The sequence below is a fragment of the Sylvia atricapilla genome, chromosome 4 (genome assembly GCF_009819655.1).
Source record: "Sylvia atricapilla isolate bSylAtr1 chromosome 4, bSylAtr1.pri, whole genome shotgun sequence".
Lineage (NCBI taxonomy): Eukaryota > Metazoa > Chordata > Aves > Passeriformes > Sylviidae > Sylvia > Sylvia atricapilla.
The window spans coordinates 3,152,186-3,179,570 of NC_089143.1; the positions used below are offsets into that span (position 1 = coordinate 3,152,186).

At 37.4% G+C, this 27,385-nt stretch overlaps 1 protein-coding gene across 3 annotated transcripts; it reads right to left on the reverse strand.

Moving 5' to 3' along the window:
- On the reverse strand, positions 1 to 27,385 carry SLC7A2 (solute carrier family 7 member 2). Of its 3 annotated transcripts, none has more exons than XM_066316932.1 (12): positions 27,241 to 27,385; positions 20,869 to 21,259; positions 18,525 to 18,680; positions 15,469 to 15,634; positions 15,005 to 15,141; positions 14,135 to 14,357; positions 11,507 to 11,646; positions 7,706 to 7,808; positions 6,305 to 6,504; positions 5,848 to 6,014; positions 5,169 to 5,277; positions 1 to 4,580 (listed from the first exon to the last, which is right to left on the reverse strand). In XM_066316932.1, the coding sequence occupies exons 2-12, from the start codon at positions 21,242 to 21,244 to the stop codon at positions 4,402 to 4,404; spliced, it is 1,956 nt and encodes a 651-aa protein (XP_066173029.1). In that variant the 5' UTR covers positions 21,245 to 21,259; positions 27,241 to 27,385; the 3' UTR covers positions 1 to 4,401. The 3 variants fall into 3 exon arrangements, with proteins under 3 accessions (XP_066173029.1, XP_066173031.1, XP_066173030.1); XM_066316934.1 differs by lacking the exon at positions 11,507 to 11,646 and adding an exon at positions 10,970 to 11,106 and having other exon boundaries at positions 27,241 to 27,384; XM_066316933.1 differs by lacking the exon at positions 27,241 to 27,385 and having other exon boundaries at positions 20,869 to 21,277.

The window sequence follows — 27,385 nt, forward strand, 5'->3', positions numbered from 1 at the left end:
TGAAGGACATACAAGTGATATTCAACTTTATTTAAAAAAAAAAAATGGAACAAATGCACTATTGTTATCCCACAAAGCACGTTTTACAGAAAATAAGGAGCAATGTGATTTCCATTAAAATTTGGAACTAAAGTAACTAAAAATCTCACGGATAACAATTCTGTTGTAAAGTGGGAATAAAAGTACCATATTCTTAAATACAAGCATTTTTACATTCATAAAAATTCAAGACTTTTCATTTTGGTAGAGCAATTCAAAGAAATACAAATTTGTAGTTGAAATTGCATCGTAATCATCCTATCTACACTTTGAATGCTCAGCAGCATACAATACAGAAATAATCACTAAAATACACATACAAACAAAAAGAAAAGATGGATATGAATGCTAACGTTTTCTAAAATTATGCACACATAATTGGTTTTAAAGACACATAACTGGTAACACATATTTCATGCTTTACCTTCTCGTACCGCAAAAGAAAAAAATATTCAAATATTCAAATCCTCATATTCTGACTCCAACTAAACTTGGTGAAGCTGGAGTTGACCTTGCACAAGGCTCATGAAAACATACAGGAACGACAGAATTTGTCCAACTGACAATAAAAAAAAAATACATGTACACATACAGTTCTTTGTAATGTATGTCTGTGTGTCTATGCACAGAAATCTTTCAGCTTAGCTCACGTTAAGGATTTTGATTTCTAAGATCAAATGGAAAATAGATCAGCACCTGGTAAAGGCATTATATTTAGCTTTGAAAAGGTCCAACTGTTCAAAATGCCGAGGCCTCAAAACATATACCAGAGAGAAGTACTGAAGGTACAGGAAATTAAAAACAAACACAAAGATCCTGTACTATATGAAATACCACCCCATTTTCTGTACAATTTGTATTTGCTTAACACTGAGTAACCTCAGAGCCTTCAGTCTGCCATTCGTACCGACTTCCCAGCACGTCCAGGAAGAATTAGGGTCCAACAGCATTTAAAAAGTGCTTTCATTTTCTTTTTTTTTTTATGCACTCAAGTAAGACATGCCAGCCTTCTTGTGAATTAAATTCCTGCTGTAAAAAGCGTGCCTCACTGTCAAAGGCCCCATTGCACAGTCCCACACAGGTTTCCTGCTTAGGACACACTGATATTGGCACTTGTTAAAAATTCTATGAAAACACTGTACCTTTTGTTTATTAAATATAAGGGGAGGTTTGCATAAAATTTAAGGGAAAGGTGAATAGACTTCTACATGTATCATGTAATAAAATATAGAATATATATTTAAGGTTTACCAAGTTTTGCCTGTAAATTCATTGTACCATTTGAAGTTTCTGGATGACACGGCTCAAGTCCTACTTAAGTAAGTAACTCTGTGTCACTGCTATTGACATTTATTGCTGCTGGTTCTCCAACAGCAAGTTAAAAAAAAAAAAAAGCTTTAACACTTGGCAACATAAGCACAGTACCACAAATTTCAGGAATCTGACCAGCATATGCAGGAAAAAGCATGCTGTTATTAACAGAGTCGTTTTATCCATGATAACAGACAATGAAATCTAAGTTATCTCATAAAACTTCCCGCTGCAGAATTAGGACTAGAATACCACAAGAAGATCACTACAGTTAACATGAATTATTCAGGAACACAATTTAGGTTTTTGAGATTTTTTTTCCTACAAAGGAAATAAAAACCCCAATAAGTACCTTCAAAGGTAGATATTTTGTATTAATATCTACCATTATTATTTGCACAGAACAATGTACAATATCAACAACTGGGTTAAAAAACAACAATTATTTCATTCCAACAGATTTGTGCTTTCAGCTGTTCTTCCAGCAAGTACAGAGATAGAGCAAATATGAGAACAAAACCAAGATTTCTTGCATCCATCACTCCTGTATCCTTACACTAGCATGGCATGTCCTTTTGTCCTTTGCTTCTGTAGAGTCCTACTAAAGCATCTGGAATTTTAAGACTGCATATCCAAATACACATCAAATATAGTATAAATATCTTACTTGTGGCTTGTCTGTTTTCACTCAGACACTGACTAATAACGACTGTGCACACATATAAATAAGCTTTGTGCAGCTGAAGCAACTAAGAGTACCCAATGACTTTCTTTTAATTTCATTTTATATCTCATTAATTATGGGGATAGCTCTGGTGCTGCAGCTCCTCCCATCTGTCTTAGCAACACTTGTACAGGCACATCCCATTATTTTAAAATAATTAATTTTGCTAACAAAGGGGGGGAGAAATATTCATACGTATGAAAGGGGAATCTGTCAATACACAAAGTGCTGATACATACATTTGGTAAATAAGCTAGAAAATTTACTTTCTATAGTTCTCTTTAGAGGGCTTAGCTAGCACTTGCTTCAGTCAGAAGCTAAATATATCGACAGTACCCCTTCAAAGGAAAAGTTCAGTGCAATATAGGAATTATTTTAAGCAGTATATCATATTCACTGTGGGCTATTTTCAGACAGATGCAAATGCACAGAAAGGTGTGCACAGATAGATTCTGTATGATGGCCTTGGGAGGGAATGGAGTTTCCCTTGCAGGTGACAGAACAGCAGCAGTTTGTGTCCTGGGAGCCCGGCTGGCCTGCTCTGTGGCATCAACAACCACAGCAAAAAGCAAGTCTGTGCTTCCCACATGCTGAGGTGTGGAAGGAATTTTAGGAGCTGTTTTTCACTCTAAAGACATCATGCAAAAGTTTCAGCTGACTTGCTCCCACAGCAATGGCTTTTTTTTTGAAGCTGAGGATTTCAGACTACTGGGAAAGAAGCCATTTTAAGATTAAAAAGAGCAACTTATTGCTCTGGAAAATGAGGGAGACAGAAGCAGCCTAACTAGTTGGGGTTTTAATTTCTTTTTTTTTTTTTTTTTAATAAAACTTCATCTATTATAACAAGTAAGGTGCTTTTCCACTGTCAACCAACGTAGCTCATGGCATCTAAAGTTCTTATACCTGACAGAGATTAATACCAATGGTTAGTACCAGCAACAGATTGCAACTCTCCCTGACAAAGTCCAAGACAGTTCTTGCTCTAGAGAAGGACTTTTTGTAAACGTATTCTTGCAAAATTATTTCGTACTTTGAGTCCTTCATGAGACTTGAACCTACTCCTTGCTAAGAAAAAGTGTAAATATGTGTGTGCCTTTGACAGATAACATAACTTATGTTGAAAGAGGAACTTTTTCTCTTTATACCAGCATTAAAATAATTATTTGCCCAGCACTGCCACACCAGTTTGGTCTTTACATAAATTAGCATTTAGACATCATACCCACATAAATGGATTTGTGGATGTAGGCTTGGCTGACAAAAAAAGTGTTTTGTTAACATACATTTAAGACTTAATGAAGCACTGAAGTACTCTTTTGATAAAGTTTTTTTCAAAAGCCCAGACCTCTGTTTTTTTTAACCTCCCCTAGCATCTGAAAAGAAAGCTGGGATTTTGTGCATTAATTTTTCTTGGCAAAAACAATGTGCAACGCTAATCTTAGCAATATCAGTTCTGGAACACATATAAAGGAGAAAATATAGGGGGGGAAATGAGCAGTAAGGAGGAAAACTGCAGGACTGCTGCAGATACGTACCAAATTATTTAGTCATATGAAATTCTGGCGCTTCTGAAGTCAAAAGCACAAAATTTGCTAAATCACATCTGATTGTCACTGTCAATACTGTAACCAACAGATCATTTCCCAGATGATTTTGCAGAAAACAAAAGAACTTCTCTTGTGAGTGTTATTCTATACACACATTATCCTTCAAAGTAAAGGCCTGCACTCAAGTAGAAATGAATGCTACTTAGAGGGACTAAAAACCTCTGAAGTACTTTCACTGCTTGAGTTCTCCATGACTATGGTTAATAGTCATGATTGGGAAAGATAAGAATTTATCTTTTTACATAAATAAATGCTCTTCTGATTTTTACAAAGTACCTAATCTATACAATTACCATTCATTTTGCAAATACATTTTCATTCATACAGGCTGTATGAAACACATAACAAACACTCAACAAAGATAAGGAGAAGGTATGAAAGGCACTTGTGTTCACAGTGCGTTGTCAAATACTCAGAATTTCTTGCAGACAGTTCTAAAATTCTTCATATCTGATGATTGCCAGTGATTTTTGGATGCCACTTCAAACGATGTCTCCAAATTTTTGTTTGCAAAAGGGTAATTTAAAAAAAAAATTAAATACTAATCTCTATGCTGACAGTACTGAAATGATGAAGATGGATTAGCAGCTTGTCCAAAATATCAGTTCGGCCTTGTAGTAAACACTTTCAAGAGACACATGTTGGCATAAAGCTTCTGAAATTTCAGTCTGCAAGTAAAATGCCAATTGAAGGTTTAAAAGATTTTTCTGCTTGCAGAATTTAACATTCACTCGTCCTTTCATGTGGAAGGAATTGATCCCTCTCATTTGCATTCTCAGGGTCATCCACTGGGTTCTTTTCTTGCATCCCACTATTTCCTGAACAAGAATCATCATCTCCTTTGCCACGATGACCTTCAACACTGTGTCTCATGCCATAAGCAAAGTAAATGAGGAAGCCTTCCAAAGGAAAAGAAAAGTTTATAGGGTTTTCAGGCAAGTAGTGCATCAAAAAGTAGATATTTCTCTCTGGCTGAACAGATTTTTCCAAAGAATTCAAAATTCAAAAGAATTTTCTTCTTCAGATATCTGATTGAGAGCTCATGCTTCAGGTCTTCCCCCGTTTCTACAGGAGATTCCAGTGCATCATTTTTTGCATAATTAAATGCTCTAGTAATTTATGGAAACTATTATCTCTAATTTATGTCTAGATGGAATTAACACCATTTCCTACATCTAGAAGAGGACAGGCTGATATGGTAGGAAGAAACGTGTTACAAGCAGGTTTCTACATAATTTTTTGCTATACTTACAGAAAAGAAATCATGGATTATTGGAGTTCTTCCTATTACCTAAAAACTAGATTTTAAACTTTGACTGCATATAAATACTTCTTCTGAAGCATGCACTTGCATTTGTTCAGAAATATTAGTTGATTTTTATTAAATCACAGAGATTTTTTTCAACTATTTGAAGGAAAAGAATGTTCTAAGATAAGAATTGTGAGTTCTAGTGTATGAAGTGACTGAAATGAACAAAAGTACATACCAAGTAACATCCAGAAGCTAAATCTCATCCAAGTCTCTCCACTTAATTGTACCATCAAGTAAATATTTACCAGTATACTGAATGATGGCAAAAATGGCAATAGTGGAACCTAAAAGGAAATATTCAATATATCTCTATTAAACATAATTTTTTTGCATGCCACACTTCAGGTGTGTAACACAAACTAGAGGAAATGTGTAATCACTAACAGAGAACTGAAATTTTTTTGCTGTTGTAATGTAGCGGAATTTTCACTAGGTTTAACCAACAGTTTCTATAGATCTTAAACTATTAAAATACATTATGTTTAATATATATTCTCTAAGGCTGTAGAAAAACTTTCCAGTTTGTGTGGGACATATACTAATGAATTCCTGTATTTACAACTGAAAAATAATACATCTATCTCTCTTATTCTGAAATGCTCCCCCAGCTCCACCATATTCTTTGATCTTTATACTTCATTATTTCCATTGAATAACTGATCTCACAACATAAGTGAAATTGCAAAATGAAAGAACTTAGACTCTGCATTAGGTCCAAAGAATTGCAGATTACACAAGGAACTGTACACTCATCAGTTTCTGACTTGTTTTCCAGCTTTTAAGTTCTCTCTGCCACTCATTAGAATCCATCCAAAGCTCTCATCAGAGAAGAACATAGAGAATAAGTTAGTCACCATAAAGGCTACTTTCTGCTGGTTCTGAGGCTGCCTTTGGATGAGCAGAATGGTAACTATGAAGGATATCACCAACAAAGCAAGAAGGCCAATACTCCAGGGCTCCAAGTTAGCAATGAAATGAATCCCATATGTAATGAGGACACTCAAGCCACAAATCAAGAAAGCTGTATGAAAAACAAAATTACAGAAATAGGTCACTTAATCTCTGCACTGAAGAGGTAGTGACTTTTAAGAAGAGTGATAGCAAGCTTCAACATGTATTGTGGTTATGAATATGTTTCATTAAATGAAAATGACAACAGATTAGATCGATTAATCAAGAAGGATAAAAGCACAGAATGACACGTGCATGACAGAAAGAAGGCATCTTATCAGTGGATTTTTAATTCTGTCTTTAATAAAATTCCATTATAATTGTTAATGCACACATGAGTTTGGACAGCCAAATACTTACCTAAGAGACTCACTAAAAAGTTAACTGTGTTTGCAGTCTGCTCAGTGGGTGAACTGGATGGATTAATCAAGGCCTGAAGACGGAAGGGGTTCTCTTCTATCATGTTTATCTGTGACTCACTTACTGCACACTCCCTCTCAGCTGCAGCCAAAGCTGCTTTTTCTGGAGAGTATTTTGGTTCCTCATAGGTGGGTTGGTACCTGTGCATAAAACAGAATAATAAAAAGCCATTTAGCATACTTCCAGATTTGAAGCAATATAACTCTATGAAGAACTAAATTCTTTTCAGTAGAGCATCAGAATTTCCCAAGTTATAACTGCCCTGCAAGAGCATTATTAGTCAATATCACATATAAAAAAATCTATGGCAACTCACTTTTTGGATTGGTTTGTTTGGAGACTTTTTTTTTTTGAGGTTTTTTTTTTTTGGTTTTTTTTTTTTGTTTTTTTTGGGTTTTTTTTTGAGTTTTTTAAGCTACCTGAATGCACAAATAGCTCAGATAAATGACCAGTCCAGTACAGAAAGAAAGCACAGGGTCTGGTAGTCAACAGCAAGAAAAGAGTAAGGGATCTTGTTTCTGACTTGTTTCCATACTATAAGAGGCTTCTAACTGGCATTAACCAAAAATTGACATCTGCTTTGTTAGTTTGTGACTGTATTTTTAAAAATATGTATGGTAAGTGAATCCTTTTTAAACCGAATAGGCTTTTCTTTTAAAAGTGTAAATTATTGCAACAATGAATTTTAGCTGTTACACTTTTCAGAGTTAATCACTTAGCCTTAAGTAATAAAGGGTGACTTTTTAAAATAAAAAGATCAGTAATAAAATGAGCTGTAGCTAGCAATATATAATTTCATAGCATTACAAACATGATCGATACCAGAGTTTTACTGAGAAGTAAAACTCATTGAGAGATAGTATTTGCACTCTCATCTGGGGCTACCACATCTTAAAACTTTTCTGACTAGGATAATACAAAACAACTATTTTTACTTGTTCATCCTGTGAACCACCAAGAATATCTACTCCTTTCAAAAACAGTCCCCAGAATGCAAGGTGCCTGATGTACAGCGTAGATTGTACTCATATACAAGTATCATTCACTGAATTCTGTACTCAAGTTTGTATTTAGGACCTTTGGGACCAATACTTCTTCTGGAAAAGAAAAGGTATCTAGATTTCACCAGAAGCTTTAACCTGACTCACTGCTGTACTTATGTGACAATATACCATTTTTTTCTTGGGGGATTCACTGCTTCTTAGAGACCATTTATGTGCTTACAGCTACTGGCTATCTAGCAAAAAACATGTCTTGTAAATATGACTTCTGTTTATTTACTGACCAACCCCCCCAAAAAAAAACCCCCACAGTAGGATACAAAGGATGTTTTTGGCTCACCTAAGGATGAGGACACAGATTGCCACAAGTGAATAAGCAAGAAGTGTGCCAATAGACATCATGTCCACTAAAGCCTTTAGATCAAACAGAAATGCCATTACAGCTAAAAAAAGAACAGAAATGGAAAAAATTCCATTAGACTGATGTAGAATTGTAGAATCATTCACAGTGGGAAAGAAAATGAAGATCATCACCATAACTGCCAAGATTAATATTAAAGATCTATTAAGCAAAGATTTTAAAATCTGTCCACAGCGTAATTTATTGTTTTACTGACAGCAATATGAGCGAAATCATGATATTCCTTAAAACCACAATGTTTTGAGCTGCTGGTATCATTCCAAACTGAATTCCCTACAGTTGGGAGTCTCATTTGGAGAGGTAGGCACTGATGAGTCACATTCTCATGCTGCACAATCAAGCTTATACTGGACTTACTCGGATGTAAGTATTTGCACACATATTGTTGAATTTGGGCCATATTAAAATACATTTTTATAGAATTAAGTTCAGATCCTGCAGCAGAACCTTGTCAAAGCTGGAAGGATGGATCCCACTGCCAATCTGAGAAAAAGCTGTTGTGATATAAAATTTCTGCTGAGCTGGGAAAGAGCTCTGTGTGAAGAGGACTTTCAGGATCGATTTGTCTCAAATAAAATAGTTTTGTGGGTTTTTTTTAGTGGTTATCTCACTATAAATAGTCAATTCACCTTCAGGGATTACCAGTAACATCTCTCAAGAATTAATATTCTTATAATCACTGAACTCAGAGGCAGAAACTTCCATGGCAGTGGAAGTAATTACAGAAATCTTGTGTTAAAAGCTAATGCTGCATACATTTGGAGATTTTGGAATATCCTTTTTTGTCTGTGCTGTTTGCACACAGAAGCACATTATTTATAAAGAAACTAGGAAAAGCTATGAGGAAATGAAAGGCTAATTCAAATTGATTTGAAATACCTGTGCTCAAAGAGCCTCTTAAAATATTTGTATTTTATTAATGTTTTTGAGATGCAGAGTTTTTGAATCATCATTAATCTCAGCACCAAAAGAAATTATTAAATGCAGTCTTTATACACTGGGTGTATACACACAGAGAAATTATTCTATGTTAAAAATATTTATATTGAATATTTATGGCATGTGATTGTTAATGTATTTAGAGACAGCTGCATAACTGCACAAACACATGGACACATACTGCCCTGGTATTTGATCCTAAAGGAGGAAGCAAAATGTGATTTTCTGAAAACAAGACTGCTGGATGACAGAACTTCTGTATAATCCAGCAGTCTCTTTTTCCAATTAAGAAAGTTGGTCCTGCTTTCATTTATGAGAGTGGATGTTCCTAAATCCAAAAAGGAATTTGCAGTACAGATTTTTGAATACCTCTCTGTTTTTCATGCTCTAAAGAGCAAAGCTGAGGAAGAACAGAACCTACTAAAACCCCATGTACATTAGCTATATTTAATTTTTAATCCCAGCATCAAAAGGCTACTCTGTATCCTGGATATTCCTTAACTTTAGAGACAAAATGAAAAATGCCTTCTTGTTTTTTCTTAGTAGATCTTCTCTACTAAGAGAAAAAAAAGGCAGAATTTTTTTTTTTTTGTTTGTTTTTTTAACTTCTGTTAATTCTGCTCTAAGACACAATGGTAGGTCCAACTGGACTGACACCAACACATTTTGCTGAGGTCTGCCATGGTGATTGCCACCTCTGAAAAGGTCAGCCACACAGTGACACCTGATGGTTGCCTCAGCTGCGGTCTTGACTTGATCACTTTAATTAAACATCTCATCTCTTTAACATTTCTTACAGCTGTAAAACTATTCATGCTGTAAAATCACAGTAAAGTCAGGTAATATAAGATCTTGCATACATCCATAACTATTCTGTCAAAACTATTTATGACCACAAATTATCAAATATGGATTTAAAAAAAAAATTAGAAGAAGAAATTACTCTTTTCCCAGCAGTAAATCAAGTTGTTTTCTGGTGAGCTTTTGAGGCACCAAATTCCCCAGGTTGTCTAAAAGCAGTCCAATGTCAGCTGCTGCAGAGATAGAGGCAGGGCTGTTTAACTGTACCAATCCCTTTACCACCTGGGTACTGCACTATTCTTTCTTCTCATCCTTACTGTGATTTCACAGAAAGATCTTGATTTCATCCCACAAAACTGCACTTCCAAATTCTTACGAGAGAATATGTCAATAAGATAAATTCAAACCAAATAAAGTTGAAATGATAGAAGTAATCCTATGCAATCTGTTTGTGCTCTGAGCAAAGAAAAGGGAAGTGATAATAATGCTTCCTGTGGGAACTATCTGGACAATGACTTTCTGCATTATTGTCAAGAACACCATGTGAGCAGTTCCAGTCTTGTGGCATCTGAGAATGACCCTGACTATAAATAAAAAATGTTAGTCTCATTCCTGAACTTCTTATTTGAGATTCCTTTTACCCAAGGTTGCTGAAAGTTCTAAGGCATGTATTTGATATTTGAATTACTTAAAAAACGTATTTGTTTGCCTTTGAGCTAAGTACTTCTAAAGCTTCCAGTTTTCCTGGGTGATTAGACATCCCACTAAAATGACAATGAAATTTGTACCTCTGCAAGAGGTATGAACAAAAGTGAAAGAGTTGTATGTTAAGAATTTCCATGAATAGTTGGCAATGGCTCCCAAAATACTGTTTTGGTAAAATATATGTAGGGATGTATGTGTACACATATATTTGCAGACACATAAGCCCCTGACACACACATGCCCCTCAACCACAACTTGGTAAGCCTATACAACAAAAGTCATTTTCTTTGGAAGACAATTAAAAAATCTTTGTAGTTTACATAAAAGTTTTTTTTAGATGATCCTGTTGCAAATGTAATTTTTTTTCTTATATCTCATAATAATAATTTTCCTCCCATTATAGCTGGGATAAATCTATTAGGTCTACATCAGACAAGCCCTGTCAGTAGAGCATCAGCCTGAGGGACTCAGATTAAATAACAAGCTTATTCACCATACAGGGGGTTAATATTAAAAAAAAAATTAAAAATTGAATTCTGTGACATTAAGGCCATCACCACCACCATGATTGGTTTGATCTGGAGTTCTTACACCCATTGATTACTCAGTAATTTTATTCCCATTGTACATGCAAGGGAAGTTAACAAGCAGCCCTTTTCAAAAAAATATAAAGTACCATGCACGTGCAATAGAGTGCTTAAATCTCAGTTTTAAGTAACACGGGCTTTGAGAGCTTACCAGAGATGACCCCTGCTGTCAAGGTGGCAGAAACTGGTGCCTGCCTCTTATTCACTTTGGCAAGAAAACTAAAGAGTAAACCATCACGTGCCATGGCAAACAGAATTCGGGGCAAAGGGAACATAGAGCCGAGAAGACTAGAACAGAAAAATGTATAGTTCAAGTACAGGTTATTCGAAGCACAATGCTTTCCTGGTGAACCCAACTACACAAAAAAGAAAGTTTGGAGGCGTTAATGGGTTTAGGTATAGTTTTGCTTAGGCTCTGTGTTGCTGCTCTTGGGATTTTGTTTGGTCAACTGATGTTCTTTGGTTTTGTGTTATTGTTTCTTTTGAAAGCCCTCGAGATAAACCATCAAGTAAAAATCTTGGTGGAGGTAGAGAAGAGCTTTACTGGTAGACTGCTTCACCTAGCAACAAGCAGATTTGATCATTTCAGTCCAAAGCGAATCAAAGCTGCACAAGAGTGTTTTATTTCCATATATGCAACGTGTTTAGCAGTGCACCTTTCTTTACAAGGATCAACTCTTAGTCTCACCTGCTACTGCACCAGACGATAGAGTAGCAACTAGTGGGGTCTTCGTTTTGGAATTGATTTGAGCTAGACATTTGAAAAGCAACCCATCCTTCGCCATAGCATAGATTACACGTGGTATTGGGAAAATGGATCCAAGAAGACTGAGTAAAAAGCAAACACATGCAACATGGCAAACAATTCATGCAGAGTTGTATTCATGGACAAGATAAAAAAAAAAAAAAATGTTAATTAATGGCATGTATAGAAACAAAAATGTATGGTTGTGAGACAAAACCAGAAAGCACCATAGCCCAAGGTACTACAGATCAGACACAAAAAGTTTTTTTTTTAACTGCAAAGTTGATCCACTAATATTATATTAATTTAGGTAATGAAATTACTTCATCAGACAGAATCCAGATTAGCTAGATAACTCTCTTGCCATCACTGTAGTTCTTGGGTGTTAATGGACTGGGAACATGTTCCAGATCCCACTAACTATGCAATTAAGCTTTAGTATTCCTGGAGAAGGTCTGTCAGTCAGCAGCAGCAAATAAGCATAAGCAGCATCCTTTACACTCTGTATTTCCATTTAAGCCTGCTGATTAACAGGAATTGAAAGTAAGCACCATACAAGTGTACTTGGGCAGATTAATTCTTTCGATTAAAGCACCTCTAGGCAAGCTGCATTAAGACTTCTTTTTGGAAGAAGTAAAGCTAATTAACTTAGATTTGTTATTAGAACACATAAAGCTTTAAAACTATTGATAATTTGAAGCTCTTAAAACATTCTTCTTGAATTAGGTGGTTTCTTCCCCTCAAAGAGAATACTTTTAATTAAGAAAACTAAAGGCGAAATTATAGCCAGTATAACCTCTGCAGCAAGCACAAGTTTTTAACCAGGTGAAGAGTTTCCTTTCTTATTTTACAGAAACAACTGTATCGCTTAAAGAAGCTCTTCATACCACAGGTGCTAAGTACATCCAGTAACATTTGTGGGACATGAGTATTAAGGGCAGACAGGAGAGAAGTTTTATAGCAAATGAACTGATTTTGATGTATGAGTGTACCTTCCGCAAAGAAGGTCCATTCCAAAAAATTCCAGAGGGTTTTTTGTTGTTTTAGCTTTGTAAAGTTCCTTCATCCTAGACTTCTTCAAGTACATTTGCATACATAATGACAATATTAATAAACATCTTTACCTTGGCAAAACAAGTTCATGACATGGCACAGTAACAGGAAACTGTAAAGACCCAAAGCAATTCATCCCAATGTTTTTTCTTAATTGTACCTCTAAACTGAGGAGCATGAAATACAGTTTCCTTTGTTTTGTCCTAAACTAACATCAGTCAACAGACTGAAAGATTAATCTCTCCTCAGGACTAAATATAATTCTCCAGAATACACTGAAAAAAGAGACCAACAGTTCTGATTTCTAAAAAGACGTTCTTACCGTCTCAGTTCACTTTTTTCCCAGTATTAATGTCTTTAATCTAGTTTCTTATATGTAACTTCTGGTATTTACCAATGTAAAGAAAAAAAAATAATAAATGAATCACTCCAACCTGAAGGGACCATGACAAGTGTCTAGAAAATAACTCTAATCCCAGGATGAACTGTGTAACTGTGACATTCTTAAGTCAGTCCTACATTTCTTTTAGTGTCTTGCTGGAACTACTTCACGCTTCTATCCCCTCCTGCATCTAAATGTCCACTTCCTTTAAACCACTGCCCACAGTCAACCATCTCATATTCAGGCTAATGCCTACAGGGTTATGTTGGAGTGCTGTCAGTATTAGTGCTTCCACAGGCAACTTGTTTTCCTTTGTGGAAAGGCAGCCACTGTTCTTACCACTGAAGCTCATGGAAACTCCTTACCTATATATGCTCAGGGGAAAGATTGGCATCAGCATTTTTCTATCCCTAAATTCAAGTATCAAGCAATTTTCTGTTTTAATTAAGTGTTTGTATCATATTACAATTGGGGTGTAATGTATTTGAACACTAATACATATTGTGAACTCCCTGATCTTTTTAATAGAAATAATACGTTAAGGTTACATTCACACTTTCACTAAGGGGAATAAATTATATTATTTTCACAGCTGCAATCTACATCTCAAATACCCACACAAAAACCACAGGAGGGCATGATGTCAGAAGACAGACTGGCTACTGGAGGAAAACAGAGACAGGCAATGAAGGTGAGGAGTGGAGCTAATTAATCACGTCTTCAATTTTTCCTGCTAATACACAGAGCCCATGAAGTTGCTGAGTGACTGGAAATGGGCAGCAAAAAAGGACAAATGGCTGAGGTTTACTTTGTCAGTTCATAAAGGTAACTCGCAGGTCATATGTTTGAAAATACTTACTTATATACATAAAATAAAAAATCAGTGTCATAAACTGCTACCAAAGAGAAAGAGGTAGAGTTCAATAACAGTACAGTTAAAAAAAAAAAAAAAAAGGAACCTGAATTAACACAGCTACTGTCAACTAGACCTGCTTAAGTTTAAGACTTGCTTATAATACTTATTGTTAATTCTTTGCATGGACTGAGCCTTCAAAATGAGCACATGAACATACATATGAATGTAAAATATTATCCATCAGCTTTTCCAAATCGAATTAGTATTTCAATGTCTTTACCTTGTAGACAAAGCACAGAGGGATCCCACTGCTACAAGGTATTTAGCAGGACCCCATCCAACATATTCAAAAGCTACTGGCAGAGGGCTTTTCTCATCTAGCAGATAGTATGGCATCATTAGTGTCAGTGCAGCTGAAACCCCACAATAAGCCATGAAGCAGACAAGTAGGGACGCCACAATTCCTATGGGTATGGCCTTCTGAGGATTCTTGACCTCTTCTCCTGAAAAAAGGAAAAGAAAATCCCCCACCAAAAGTTTGTACTAGTTCTTCCCTTCAGTTTTAAGAGATAACATGAAAGGCAAATCACTTGTTAATCAAAGCCATGGGAATCACATCTGTAACAGAAGTTTTAAACACGTGAGTAAAATAAGCTGAAACAAAGAAGAGAACTCAGTACTTTATTGTCAGAAATAGTGTTAAAATAGTGGTGAATTAAAGGTCATAAAATACTTCGTATATTCAGAGTAGTACAAGCCCAAATATTTAGTTATTTGCTGACAATTTCAGTACTCATGGTACTCATTCCCTACCAGCCATTAGGAAAGACACCTTATCTCAGAGAAATGTAAAAGTGAGAAGGTGATTAAAATTATTTGAGCACTAAAATTGTATACAAAGCACTTTCCAGACTTAGAAAGCAATTTCTTTAGAGCAGGAATGTCACAAACAGAACCTCTTCTTTCTTCCCAGAAAGATAGCCATGCTCAGGAATGAACTTAGACTCATTCTATATTGACTGAAAGAGGTTTGGAAGGCAGCAAAGCAAGAAGAGTAGACAGATTATTTTATTGCTTGTGGTTCATTGGGGTTCTTTTGCAAAACTCTCCCCGTGTTAAACATTTATACACACACATATAAATACTATACCAGTTGTTGCAATGCAGTCAAATCCAACAAAAGCATAAAAACAGGTTGCAGCACCAGCCAATGTTCCTGTGAAACCATATGGCATAAAGCCACCTATCCCATATATACTTGTCACATTTTCATAGGATGAGTGGTTCCTATAAAGAACAAAAATAAAGCTGAAAGATAATTTTCCCTCTCATTATTGGCAGGATAAATACATGCACCCTCCTACCTTAGAACTCTGAAAAAAAAAATGTTTAGGTGTTCTCATGACAGAGGTCTGCTTTACAAAATGCATGAGATTACTTTTTTAAGAGAAAAATACCAACAAAAGGAAGAACATCTGAATCAAGGAACTGTCATCTCGCTTTGAAGCTTGTGACAAAAGATATCAAAACATTAATAGTGTTTATTATCAGAAAGCATGTGTAAGAGATAACTGCTTGGAATAAGAGCAAGTAAATAGATTTTTGAAAAATTACTCTGTTACTGCAGTAAAGTTTCTGAGATATTCTTCACTTATCTTCCAGTTGTCAACTTCACCTTTCACAAAACCAGAAATCATAACGAAGAGTAGGACCAAGATGTTAACAGCAGTAAAAATTTTATTCACCCATGCAGACTCTTTTACTCCAAAAGATAAAAGACCTGTAAAATAAAAACATTTTATATATGTGAATGGCCCGTTATACTGATAAAAAGGCATTTTAAAGAAGAGATACCTGTAAAAGAAGGTATGTGTGTGTAACTATATATATATATATATATATGCAACTAATGTGAATAATATTGAAAAAAGCATCACCAGATTTTTAAAAAAGCCTTATCACAAACTTGCTAGACTCTTTAAGGGCATGACAACAGGCAAATATACAGAAAACCACAAAAGAAAATGCTTCTTCTTGAAGTATTTAAAAGTATTTTTAGGAGTGGCTACTTTTTACTTCTCTGAGATGTCAATCCATAACTCTTTTGTGCCATACAGTAAAAGCATCTTCAAGAATTTTTTGCTTTGTAAAAACAGATTGATAGAATATATTCCTTACAGAAGAATTATCTGTTAGATTAAGAAAAGAAGCACAATTATTAAATTAACAACGTAACCAACTGACTCTACAATTTTCAGGGCACATCCATCAGAGTAAATGCCATTTCCTAGTTCATTAATAAAAGCTTTAAAAGAAATGCATGCCTCCTGTTTGTAACCCTGATGCATGGTGATTCTAGAAAACTGACACAAAATACACATGGCTTTATATTGGAGAGCAGGGCATTTCAACAATCTGAAAGTTATTCCGTCGGGATTCTATTTTATCATTAGATTTTTAACAATTTTAAGCGTTAAAGTGTTAGCAGCTTAATGGAACAGGCAGTGAGCAGATCAGGAAAAATTAAATATAATTGGAAAGTTTTCACAGGTCCTTTGCGCCCTCTGTTTCCACTAATATCACATACATACTTTCCCTCATTATTTAGAGATTAAGTCTGAAAATTTTAAGCCTCTCAAAAAAGTTTCTGACTCTGCTAATGAGGTCTTTGCTATCTTATCAGAACACAGAAATTATCTTAGGAGCTGCTCAGGTTTTCTTCACCAATGACATTTTTATTGAAATAGGTGTATGCTTTCTTCTGCTCAGTCTTTCCCCAAAAGGCAGTGTCTCAATCAGCCCAATGCAGTGTAAATCACAGCATGTGCATTTTTAAAGTCCTTTTGTTATCCAACAAAGAAAACAAAACAGAAAAAAAACCAAAAATCAAACGAAAACAACCAAACAAAAAAACCTCCAACCCCCCAAACCAAACAAAGAAAAACCCTAAATTTCTGTGTACTTTCCCTTGTGCTAGGCACATAATATTTTCTGTAAAACAACACCTGCTACTCCTATAATTCAGCTTTACACAGCTCACAATCCAATGACTGTATCATGCTCAGCTTACACAGCCCTGAGCCATCCCCACTGCCCCCCTTTCAGCAGTGGGAATTCCTCCCAGTTCAGTCACTGGGGTTTGGCTTCTTACCACAGACACCCCGAGAGGCAATTTGCAGCCCAAAGGGGAAAGGAGTGAAGAAGGAATGATGGTAGGGATGAAAAGACAGGACACAAATGAAAACTCAGGAGCAGTGATGAACAACAGGGGGAACGTTTCCTTGTTTTTTCAGGAACCTCTAATTGTTATGTTCTGAGGCAGCAATGGCAATGGAGAAAACATAAAAGATGTCAGCATCTAAATCAGAACTGTAGAGTTTGGTTTGTGGAGTTTCAGGGCTCTGCTTTTCAGAGTGTGATTTTTTTTCCTCCTTTATTTGGAAGGGGTGAAATGGGAAGGTGTGCTCCAGTTACTTTCCACATTCATTCCCTGCCCTACTGAGGACATAAGGGTCTGAACTGATCCTATAGGCAACTCTGAGCCACAAGCATGGCAGGACGCTGGACTAAACCTAGTCCAGTCAACTCCCAGATCTTCCTAAGTATAAGAAGCCATTCCTTTATGTACAGAGACTTAATAAATCTCCAGATGCACTGGCAGTAGGTAGAACACAAATGTTTTCCTGTGTCAAAAAAATCCCCACTAAGAACAAGAGAACAGGTTATATATGTATATATATAACTTAGTTTCACTTTCCAGAGAAGAAAAGCTCCTGCTTTGGTTTAATCCAGAGACTGAACATGACAAGTATATGAGATATGGATAAGACCTCTACTGAATATTGAAATGCTTCTAGTGTTGCCTGAAAACAAACTGCACACTTTAGAACACATTTCCTGCTTCCTTCACTCCCAGTGGCAGAAGGAATATTTCATGTGGTAAATAATTGTTAAATGCAAACATGAAAATAAGTTGCAGTAATTTTGAGCTTTCTGATCCCTCAAATGGCATGTAGCTAGTGTCAGCGTTTGCGATTTAAATGCATGATGCACTGTTGGAATTCTAGCCAGAATTGTAGCAATACATCAGGAAAGACAAAAACAGGACTTGGAAGAGTTGACAGGAAAGGTTTACTCAGGTTTCAAACTGGTCTGTTGGTACTTTGGGGTGCCCTTTATGTCAAACAAACTCTAGGATAGACAATTGAAGACTTAAAAAGGGGAACATTATTATATACCAAATAAGTGAAAAATTTAAATGGAAAAAACCCCTTAAAATGCCCACCACATGCAAAATATATAATTTAAGAAGACCACATCACCAAAGAACAGAGCTTAACCTCCAGGCCACTCTGAAAGCATTTATTGATGATAAAGACATGAAAACACAGAGAACTGTGTAGTTTTCCTGCTACCATCAATCTGTATCAAGGGTTTTATTTAAAAAAAAAAAAAAGTATTGACAAGTGATTAAGTTCATGTCTCAGTTTCAAGAGAAGAGGGTGCATATGAAAATTTGATTATATACATTTAATTCACAGAACCATAGTGCCAATACAAAATGTGCCTCTGAGCTTCCTTAAGGTACTTCTGGTGCAAACCCCTACAATTTAGTACTTTTAACCGTAAAAAATCACAACCACCATAAATTAAGCCATATATTGTCTCACCTGATAAAAGTAATATAAGGAGCACAGCAAAGAAGTCAGGATACTCTGCTAGCCCAGAGATATTCATTCTGAAGTAGGCACTGAAGAAATGACCAATCCGTTTTCCCAGAAGCTCATCAAAGGTGCCACTCCAGGCTCTTGCTACACTTGATGTACCTTCATAAAACACATGCATGTTTAGGGTTTTACACCCGTGCAGTGGGATACAGCTACTTCTACTGAAAAAGAAACAAAACTAAGCCTGTTGCTACTTGTGTTTAAAAAAAGCAGAGCTCGTGATGTTTGTTTTGCGGAAGAATTTTAATGTTTAAGAATTTTGCTTGTTAAATGGTAACAAGGTTTTCTAGAACCAAAATATACAAATTTTTGCCTGATTTATTCCCAAAATATTGCAGAAATTATTTCTGTGTCATCTATTCCTGATCCAGGAAGGAGCTCATTTCTAGAATTACGATATGATATACATTAAACAATTAAAAGTAACGTAAGAAAGCATTTTAAGAAATAACATGAATGAAAGTTTGCCCACCTGTAAGTAAAGCAAAAAAAAATCACTAGCAAGATGTATGTTACTAGAGTCTGTATTTAAAATTAATACTCTCCTGTGATAAAGAGTGCACAGCCAAATACAGTCTTATTTGTATAACTCTCCTCTCGTGAAATACATTTTAATACAATACTGGGGAACATCAGTTTTGTAATGATTTAAGTCACCATCCTGTAGGTACACATCTAAAGCTAGGCAAGCTCATACACAATATCATGGAAGTTTGGGACACATTCCACTGGGAGAAATAACTTTTAAATCCAAAAATGTTATTGACTATCAGCCACATAAGCATCGATTTTATTTAGATTTGGTCACCTTTGTATTTTATGGGGTTACTGGGTAAGTGTCCTGGGTTGTATTTTAGGATGTATTCTATCACCATCTTCAGTCCATGGCCCATCAATGCCTTGTGCATGACTCACAGATAACTCCCTCCGGCTGTTATCTCTCTTTAATGGGCCATCAAGGACCTCCTGGATGACTCAGCATCCTATTGGGAGATGCTCCGCCCACGGGGAGGAGCCAAGCATTCTCCCCTGGATAGAAGCTGGGATTTGGGACAGTAGAAGCAGCTCTCACCCACTGGATTCCCAGAGGACTGGAGCTCCCAGACCTTTCTATGGGATCACTGCTTCAGGAAGAGCACCTCACCTGGACTGCTTCCATCACCCTGATCAGGGTGAATTCTGATTCTGTCAGTGTTTTTTTTTGTATTATTGCATTTATTTTTTTTTCTTCTTCTCATTAAATTGTATTTCTGACTTGGAGCCTCTCACTCGGTTTGTTTTCAAACCACAACAATAGGACAGCACTTAATTAGTATAAGGATTGTCCTGGTTTGGAATAAATTAGGGAAGAACCTCTAAAAGGAGTCCCCTAAACCAAAACCTCCACCACCCCTTCCCCCCCCCAGCCCTGGGTTCGGGAAGGAAAATGCCTTGGAGGAAAAGTGGAAAAAACCGGTTTATTGACAGTGAAAAAGAACACTCCCCAAGACCGAAAGTGGGAAAAAGGTTACTGTGAATGAGGAGGGTGCGACGCTTCTTTCCGCAGACTCTGGGGATCCTCCAACTTCTCAGGTCAGGTCAGGTCCGGAGCCGGTTCAAAATCTTTGGGGAAGGCGGGGAAAGGGAAAAGAAAAGGAAGAAAGGAAAGAGGGAAGAAAGAAACGAACAGAAGCAGTGAAAGCCAGGGGCAGGCAGCAGGCCAAGCGAAGCAGCCGAGCCAGAGAGCGAGAGAGAGAGAGCCAGCAGCAAAAGCAGCAGGCCCAGCCAGAGAGGGGAGGGGGCAGCTGCCAGACACAACAATGTAGTCCAGGATATGGGATAGGAGACAGGTCAACCCAGAACAAGGATATAGCAGCAAGTTAGTACTTAAGCACCATAACTTTCCTGTATGATATAGTGGAGTCCCTGTAAACATCCTTGCTGTGTATATTCAGAAAAAAAATGCTTATTGATTTTACTGAAATTATTTTTTGCTGACCAAAGATGCCAAATAAATCCCGTGTATTCTTGTGCATCATCACTGAATTTTCTGACACGATCTTCATACAAGGCATGTGGGTCATACATCACACTGTTACACAAATATCTTGCAAAAACTCTGTTTGCAATGGTGATGCACAGAAGGGAATAATAACCTAATCAAATTATTTTGGTTATTTCATCTCAGCACAACTAAAAAGGCACGGCAGATAAGCATAGAGACAGAAAAGAAAAGCAGCCTTAAGACTGCAATCTTTTATCTGCTGTTACAGAAACCCCTGGGACCAGTGTTTGTTCTTCAGCTTACCTATAATATAGGATAAAACGAGATTCCAGCCAGTGATAAAAGCCCACAGTTCACCTACTGTAACGTAAGTGTACAAATACGCGGAGCCAGTCTTGGGAACACGAGCTCCAAACTCAGCATAGCAGAGCCCTGCCATCACAGATGCAAGGGCAGCAATGAGGAAAGAAACAACGATGCTGGGTCCAGAATCAGATTTGGCTACTTCTCCAGCAAGGACATAAACACCAGCACCAAGGGTACTTCCTACTCCCAGAGCTATAAGGTCCAGGGTCGATAAGCACCGGCACAACTTGGTGTCCTCAAGGCTTTCACCATCGATGTTCTTCTTCCGCACCAGACACCGAAAAAAGGACAGAGCAGGTCCACAGGGCAACATGGTGGATGTAGAGCTCTGAAAGAAAGGAAATTATTCCCGTATGCAAAAGGTAGTGTAGACTCTGCTGAAAAACAATGGGGGAAAGTATTTGCAGAAAGGACTTTAATCACATCTACTAACGGACATATTCACACTGTTTTGTGACATTAGATAAGATGGCATGTGCTTTTTCTTCAGGAAACAAATTAGGGATATGTTATTCCTAATTTTATATGTAGCATTTATGTCTCCAGGGAAAGAGATCCATTATCCTTAGGTTTATTACATTGCTGTAAAAAAGAAACAAGTGTTTCTAATTATCTGCTAATGGCCACTTCTTAACCACTTCTAAAACAGAAACAGCCTATTATCTCGTATATCATAGAGCCTTTTAAGATAACGATCGACACCAACATAAATAAGTGGTTTTGGAATCTAAAACTAAGACTACAGACAGTGAAAGTTTAAAATACATTATTCTGACAGTGCAAATTCACTATCCTTTTGTCTTCAAATACATAGCTTTTGCCTTTAGAATTTGCTTCCGTAAGAACTGCTTGAAAGCAAATTGTGTTTCTACTCTCTCATGCACCCGTGAAGTTTCCCAGATGTAAATATCCTTACAAGAAATCTTGCACACCTCTGCCTAACAATCATCTAACAAAACCTGAAGGGCTAGCTGCTCATCCCATGCCAGCTGCAGTTCTTCAATATTCTGAGTGCCCATCACAGTGTGGGATGTGACCAGCTGTAGAGTACAAGCTCAGATGCTGGTCCTGGAGGGCAGCAGGTGGGCAGCACTTCTCTGGCCTGTGATATGTGTGTCTGCTAGGAACAGCAGTGATCCAGCTTCCCAACTAAAATAATGGTCACTAAGGGTCCAAAGGATTTTCTTGGGAGGGAGGACATGGGCATCCCACAGAAAATAATATCTTAAGGAGGCAACATTAATGTACAAGTTCTGTCTTTATGTATTTGTTTGAATTTTATTTTTGATGGCTAAGAGTTTGGTAAGAATAAAGCGATACCATCTGTCGTTTTCCCAAACTGATGTTTGTCTTTGCAACTCATACCATAAATATCCATACTCTATGATTTGTTAAGTGGAACCGGTCTGGGAACTGAAAATCTATTTAATTGAGATGAAGATTTTCTGCTGGTTTATTCCTTCCTGGTCTGTATCAGTTTCCTAGAACACTAAAAGACACTTCTACTCACACTAGTTCAATCCACTAACAGCAATGACTTAGTATGAAGATGGATAGCTCAATTAACAGTGTTTGATCCTAAAACAGAGAGTCAGAAGCAGAGAGTATCAGGAACTCTGCCATCCCTATACATGATTGCTTGGGGAAAAAAAATCACCAGAGAAGAGAAAGAACATTTTCAGCCTATTCCTGTAATAGCTCCCCAAATACACTCAAACGTGCTAAGTCTGCTTTCAAGGAGCACCCTTAGGAAAAAAGGTCTCCATTCCCTTTTAAGTAAAGAGAATTAGACAAAGGGTAGTGAATGGAATTGAATATCTGTGGACAGTAATGCTTAATCCCCTTATAAAGGTGTTAGGTGGCCCAGGACATGGGAGAAGGCAGATGTTGAAGTATTCAAAGCTCTGCTCCAATTAGGCAGTCCTTTCAGCACACCAGGGTCCCAGAGACAAGAATCTGCCCATGGTATGTAGACTCAACTACTGTGAAGATTTCACCAGTTACAGAACTCAGATGATATTCACGTCTGCAGAGACCCACAATATTTTCTAAGGGAACTAGCACTGAACTGTTCAGGCAAAATTCCATGCTGTGTCTCCTGAGCTCTTCAGGAAGAGCCGCCTTTCTTTGTTGCTGAAGCACTCCACTCTCACATAGCTAGGTTTATTTTCCCTGGGCTGTACTTAGACAAATATTCTGAGGCCACTTTTTTCCCCCTAATGACAGTTCTGAAAGCTGTAGCAACCACTTATGATGTTATATTGATATGCTTATTAGTCTGCAGCCCATGTGACAGGCAGCAACGCTGTTGTGACTCCATACCCTTCACCTTAACAATTTCAATGTTGCAGAAACATAGCATTTTTTAAGGAATTATTTCTCCCTCCTCCCAGATCGTATTTCATTTGTTAACACATTAACAGGAAAAAATACTCTGGCAAATCTTGTTCTCAGACCACTAAGTAATTTCCAAGACTCTTGTTATTCAAAGGGCATCTCAGATTGTTTTGTTTCTCTGCCATTTGGGACAAGAACTCCTGAAAATTGTACAGCCATTTACTGCAGTGGCTAGTAAATGATGTTATGGTTTTCTCTGCTGAGAAGGAATCTTTATGGAGAAATAGGAGCAGTTTTTCTGCTTCTGATTTCTGCCTCTTGGGGAGAGGAAGGATGGTAGTTCTCGCTAGCCACAAGCCAGTAAAAGACACGTCTGACAGAAATCCAGCCTTTCTTCTTTAGCCTTTAGAAACTGGAGCACAACCAAAGGCAAAGTTCAATATACAAACTTTGTGTTTGTAGAGGAAAAAAAAAAAAAAAACCCTCACCTAATGTGCATGACAAACTTCTCTTTTTAAGTACATCCATCCTAACATGGACTTGACAAGCATATATCCCTTTACCCCTGGAATCCAGTACATACATCTTCCACAGTTTCCTCTACTTAGTATGTCTAAACTCATAACAAAAAATGCCTGACCCCTGCTTCACCGCTTCTGTTGCTGCGTGCCAAGTGCACGAAGATCTGATAAGCTTACGAAGCTATTTGGCTTTGCACAGGATCAAATGACATAGATATGAGGTGACAAGTGTCTCCGTAAATAACTGACAAGTGTACAATAACTGAGGTGTCCCTTGTAAAGCAGATCCTTTAATGCATTACCTTTGCAAGAGACCAGCCTGAGCAATGACTCACTACTGACACGTTCTGACTCACAAGCAGTTTATCTCAACGCTGAGGCAGTGTTCTGCTAAAACACAAACCTACAGAAGCAAAGACGGTAAGAGCTGGGTGCGCCTTTTGGTGGCAGCATTGTCCTGGACAAGCTTACACCGACAGCCGCCAGGCGCTGCCATAGAGGATCTTATTCCTGCAGACTCACAGATCTTTTTCCTGAGCAGGGACAAATATCAGTGTTCTTTTCTGCTGATCTTGTCCTTCAGGACAGAGAGGGACATGAAGCAGGGTAAATGAACACATTTTAAAAATGATCTCTCCTACTTTTCAGCTTGCAGGTTCCAGTATTCTCCTAACTGCTCCTTTTATCCTTTCTCTTTTCCCTGCTGCAGCCTAACCCTGCCTCATCCTAACACACGACTGTCGGCTCTGCTTTGCTTCATCTTGGCCTCCACTTCATCTGCTTCATCTTGCCCTGAGCTCTGCCATCACCGGCCTGGCCCCTATCGAATGTCCCCCGCAGCTGAGGAGCACTGGCTCTGCTCTGAGCATTCCTGGGAAGGCACAGCTTGGGAAAAGGGGGTTTGGGTAATTACACTGATTGTTTCTTTCTAAATCTTCATGCTTCAATTACTTCATTTTTGTTCAGCTAATGGAAGGTAAAAGTTACAGAGAAAAGTTCTGTGCTTCTCATCATTAAAAGGTCTTTTGTAGGAAAATATGTAGAAATCAGGAAGAAGAGAGTGTTTTTGAGCCATGTCTGGTGCAACTCGTCCTACATTTCTTGGAGCAGAGCTGGTGGATATTTACTGCCTTTGAATGGCACTGTAGGGCATGTAGCCTGCCAGGACCACCAGTCAGGGTGGGCTGCACTGTTCATGCAGTTTAAAAAGAGAAAAGATTCAATCCTGATCTTACACAGAGTTTAAACATAGGTAATGCTCAATAAGAAACCACAAAGGAAAATGCCCTTGAGCATTTGAAAATGAGCAGTTATTTCTAATCACAGCGTGGAGCAGACAACCCGATGAATCTCTCAGGCATTCCAACCTAGTGCCAGGCTCCGCTTTGAAGTCTGCTTTCCAGAGAGCGCTGCGGCACGAGCAAAGCGAGTTTCACCCCGTCACAAGCAAACACCTGGGAAGTCTGTTTGTCCCCGACGCTGGCACATTCCGTCTGCTGCACACAACCGACGTGGCCGCTCTGGCCCTGCCTGTGCTGGGTCACCTGCCTTCTGAAGTCTCTTTGGACCAAGTTCCAGTTTAGCTACAGGTTATGCCGTGAACACGGAATACACCTCCAACAGCCCTCCCAAAAAGGCAGGCCTCAGTTAGACCCGAGGACCCAATGGCCAGCCCTTACGGAAAGCTCTTCCATGAAGGAATTCCTAGAGAGAGCTGCTAAGCTATCCGCACTGCTGTTTGCTTTTACCCCTTCAACCACCTTCAGCAAAGACACAGGCAGGAGAGTTGGACGTAATTTAGACAGGAAAGGAACTTGAGAGATCTAACAGGAGGAGGAAAAAACAAAACAAAACTTTCTTATGTCTGATGGACTTTCACAGTATTTTGCAGAGTTCCTGAATAAGCAGGGTTTTCTCCAATACCTTTTGTTCCTTATTGTCTTGGTTAAATTTTTTTTCTCTCTACAGTATCTGCAGATAAAATCATCTTAATTTCAGCCTCTCCTGGCCAATTGTAAACCAGATCATTGCTTGCCCACTCCACATCTGAATGCCAGTCCAAGAAGATGAGTTCAGCCTTACAACCCAGCTCTTTGTTCAGGTGGATGATCAGGGACATTTAATCTCCAGTATTGTTACCGCTCTTATGTTAGGGAATGTTTGGTGTCAAAAAAATTTATAACTAAAAACACAATGCAAGGGACAAAGTCTCTATCTGCAAAGATTATATTAATATTTAAACCTGCTTTGACTGCTTCACCATAATATAAAATCTACCATTTCGGCAAAGTATTTTTCATGTAAAAAATATAACCTAGCCTCCTATCCCACACAAAATTAAAAAAAAATAATGTGGATATTGGAGCAAAAAAAGGTAACTTACATCATGTGTCAATAGTTATATTTCCATTAAAATAAAATTTTAATTTAATTGTCTCATACATGCTTTAAATCACTACATATTAAATCGAACCTACACATGGGAAAATCCAAAGTTTTGCTGCAGTTGCTGTTAAACATTTCCCACAAAACTTTCCATTAAAAATTATAATAAAAAACCTCAAAAATCTCATATGGGAAGCAAATGTTATAAAGCAATATGAAACCTCTGAAAGTTTTAGCACTGTTATTGAGATTTATGTTTAATGAGTTTTGAAGCCAAAATAAAATATTTTACTCAAACCTATTCTGTTGAGCTAGTAATATGTAATATACTATTAATTTTAGATACAGTAGTTAAACATTTTAAATTAAGCCACACAAATTAAGGATAAAATACTCCGAAGAGTTTGTAAAATATTGAAAACGGAAAAATATAAATACATACTGGTTAAGACAGATTAATTTAGCATATATTTTTAGCCTCATTTTTCCCTAAAAACTTTTAAAAGTTTATGATTCTTTTTCCTATTAAGTATATGTACCCTAATTCAAAACTGCAGTATTACATTTATTAGATCTGGTGCAATAATATGTGAAATTAAAAGAATTCAGAAATGAAGCAAAACTAGGTATAGTCTATGATTTGTGTGTGTGTACACACATGCACGGCCAATATATTATTTTACTGCAAGTGTCCTAAAAGTTCATGTGGTGCCCAAGACTTTCACAAAACTCCCAATGGCTTGAAATGTTTCAAGTAGCATATTTCAATAATAACCATAAAATTGGAAAACAGCACCTGTAACAGAAGTACAAGACGCATAAAAGGGAAAAGCAAAGGAAGATTTATCGTTCAAAAGCAGAAGCACCTTCTGGTCAGACTGGGAAGGAAACCGTGACTGAATCTTCTATATATTAACACTGAATTTCTACTTCACCCAAGACAGAATAATACTGTCTGCTAAACAAGCTGCACACCACAGCTGTTCCTGCTCGAACAGCACATATGTTAAAATCAGGGTTTCCTAAGACAACCCAGGTTGTTTCAGCAGTAAACTTCCTTACTAACCTGATTCAGAGCAATTTCTGCTGCGCAGATTTCTCCTCCTCTTACTCAGTCTCGAACTCCTGCTGCCATAAAAGGAAGAGTAAGGAGTTAAAGTGGTTTCATTAAAAGACTTTCCACACCAGCTGCAGGTAAGTGCAGGAGCCCT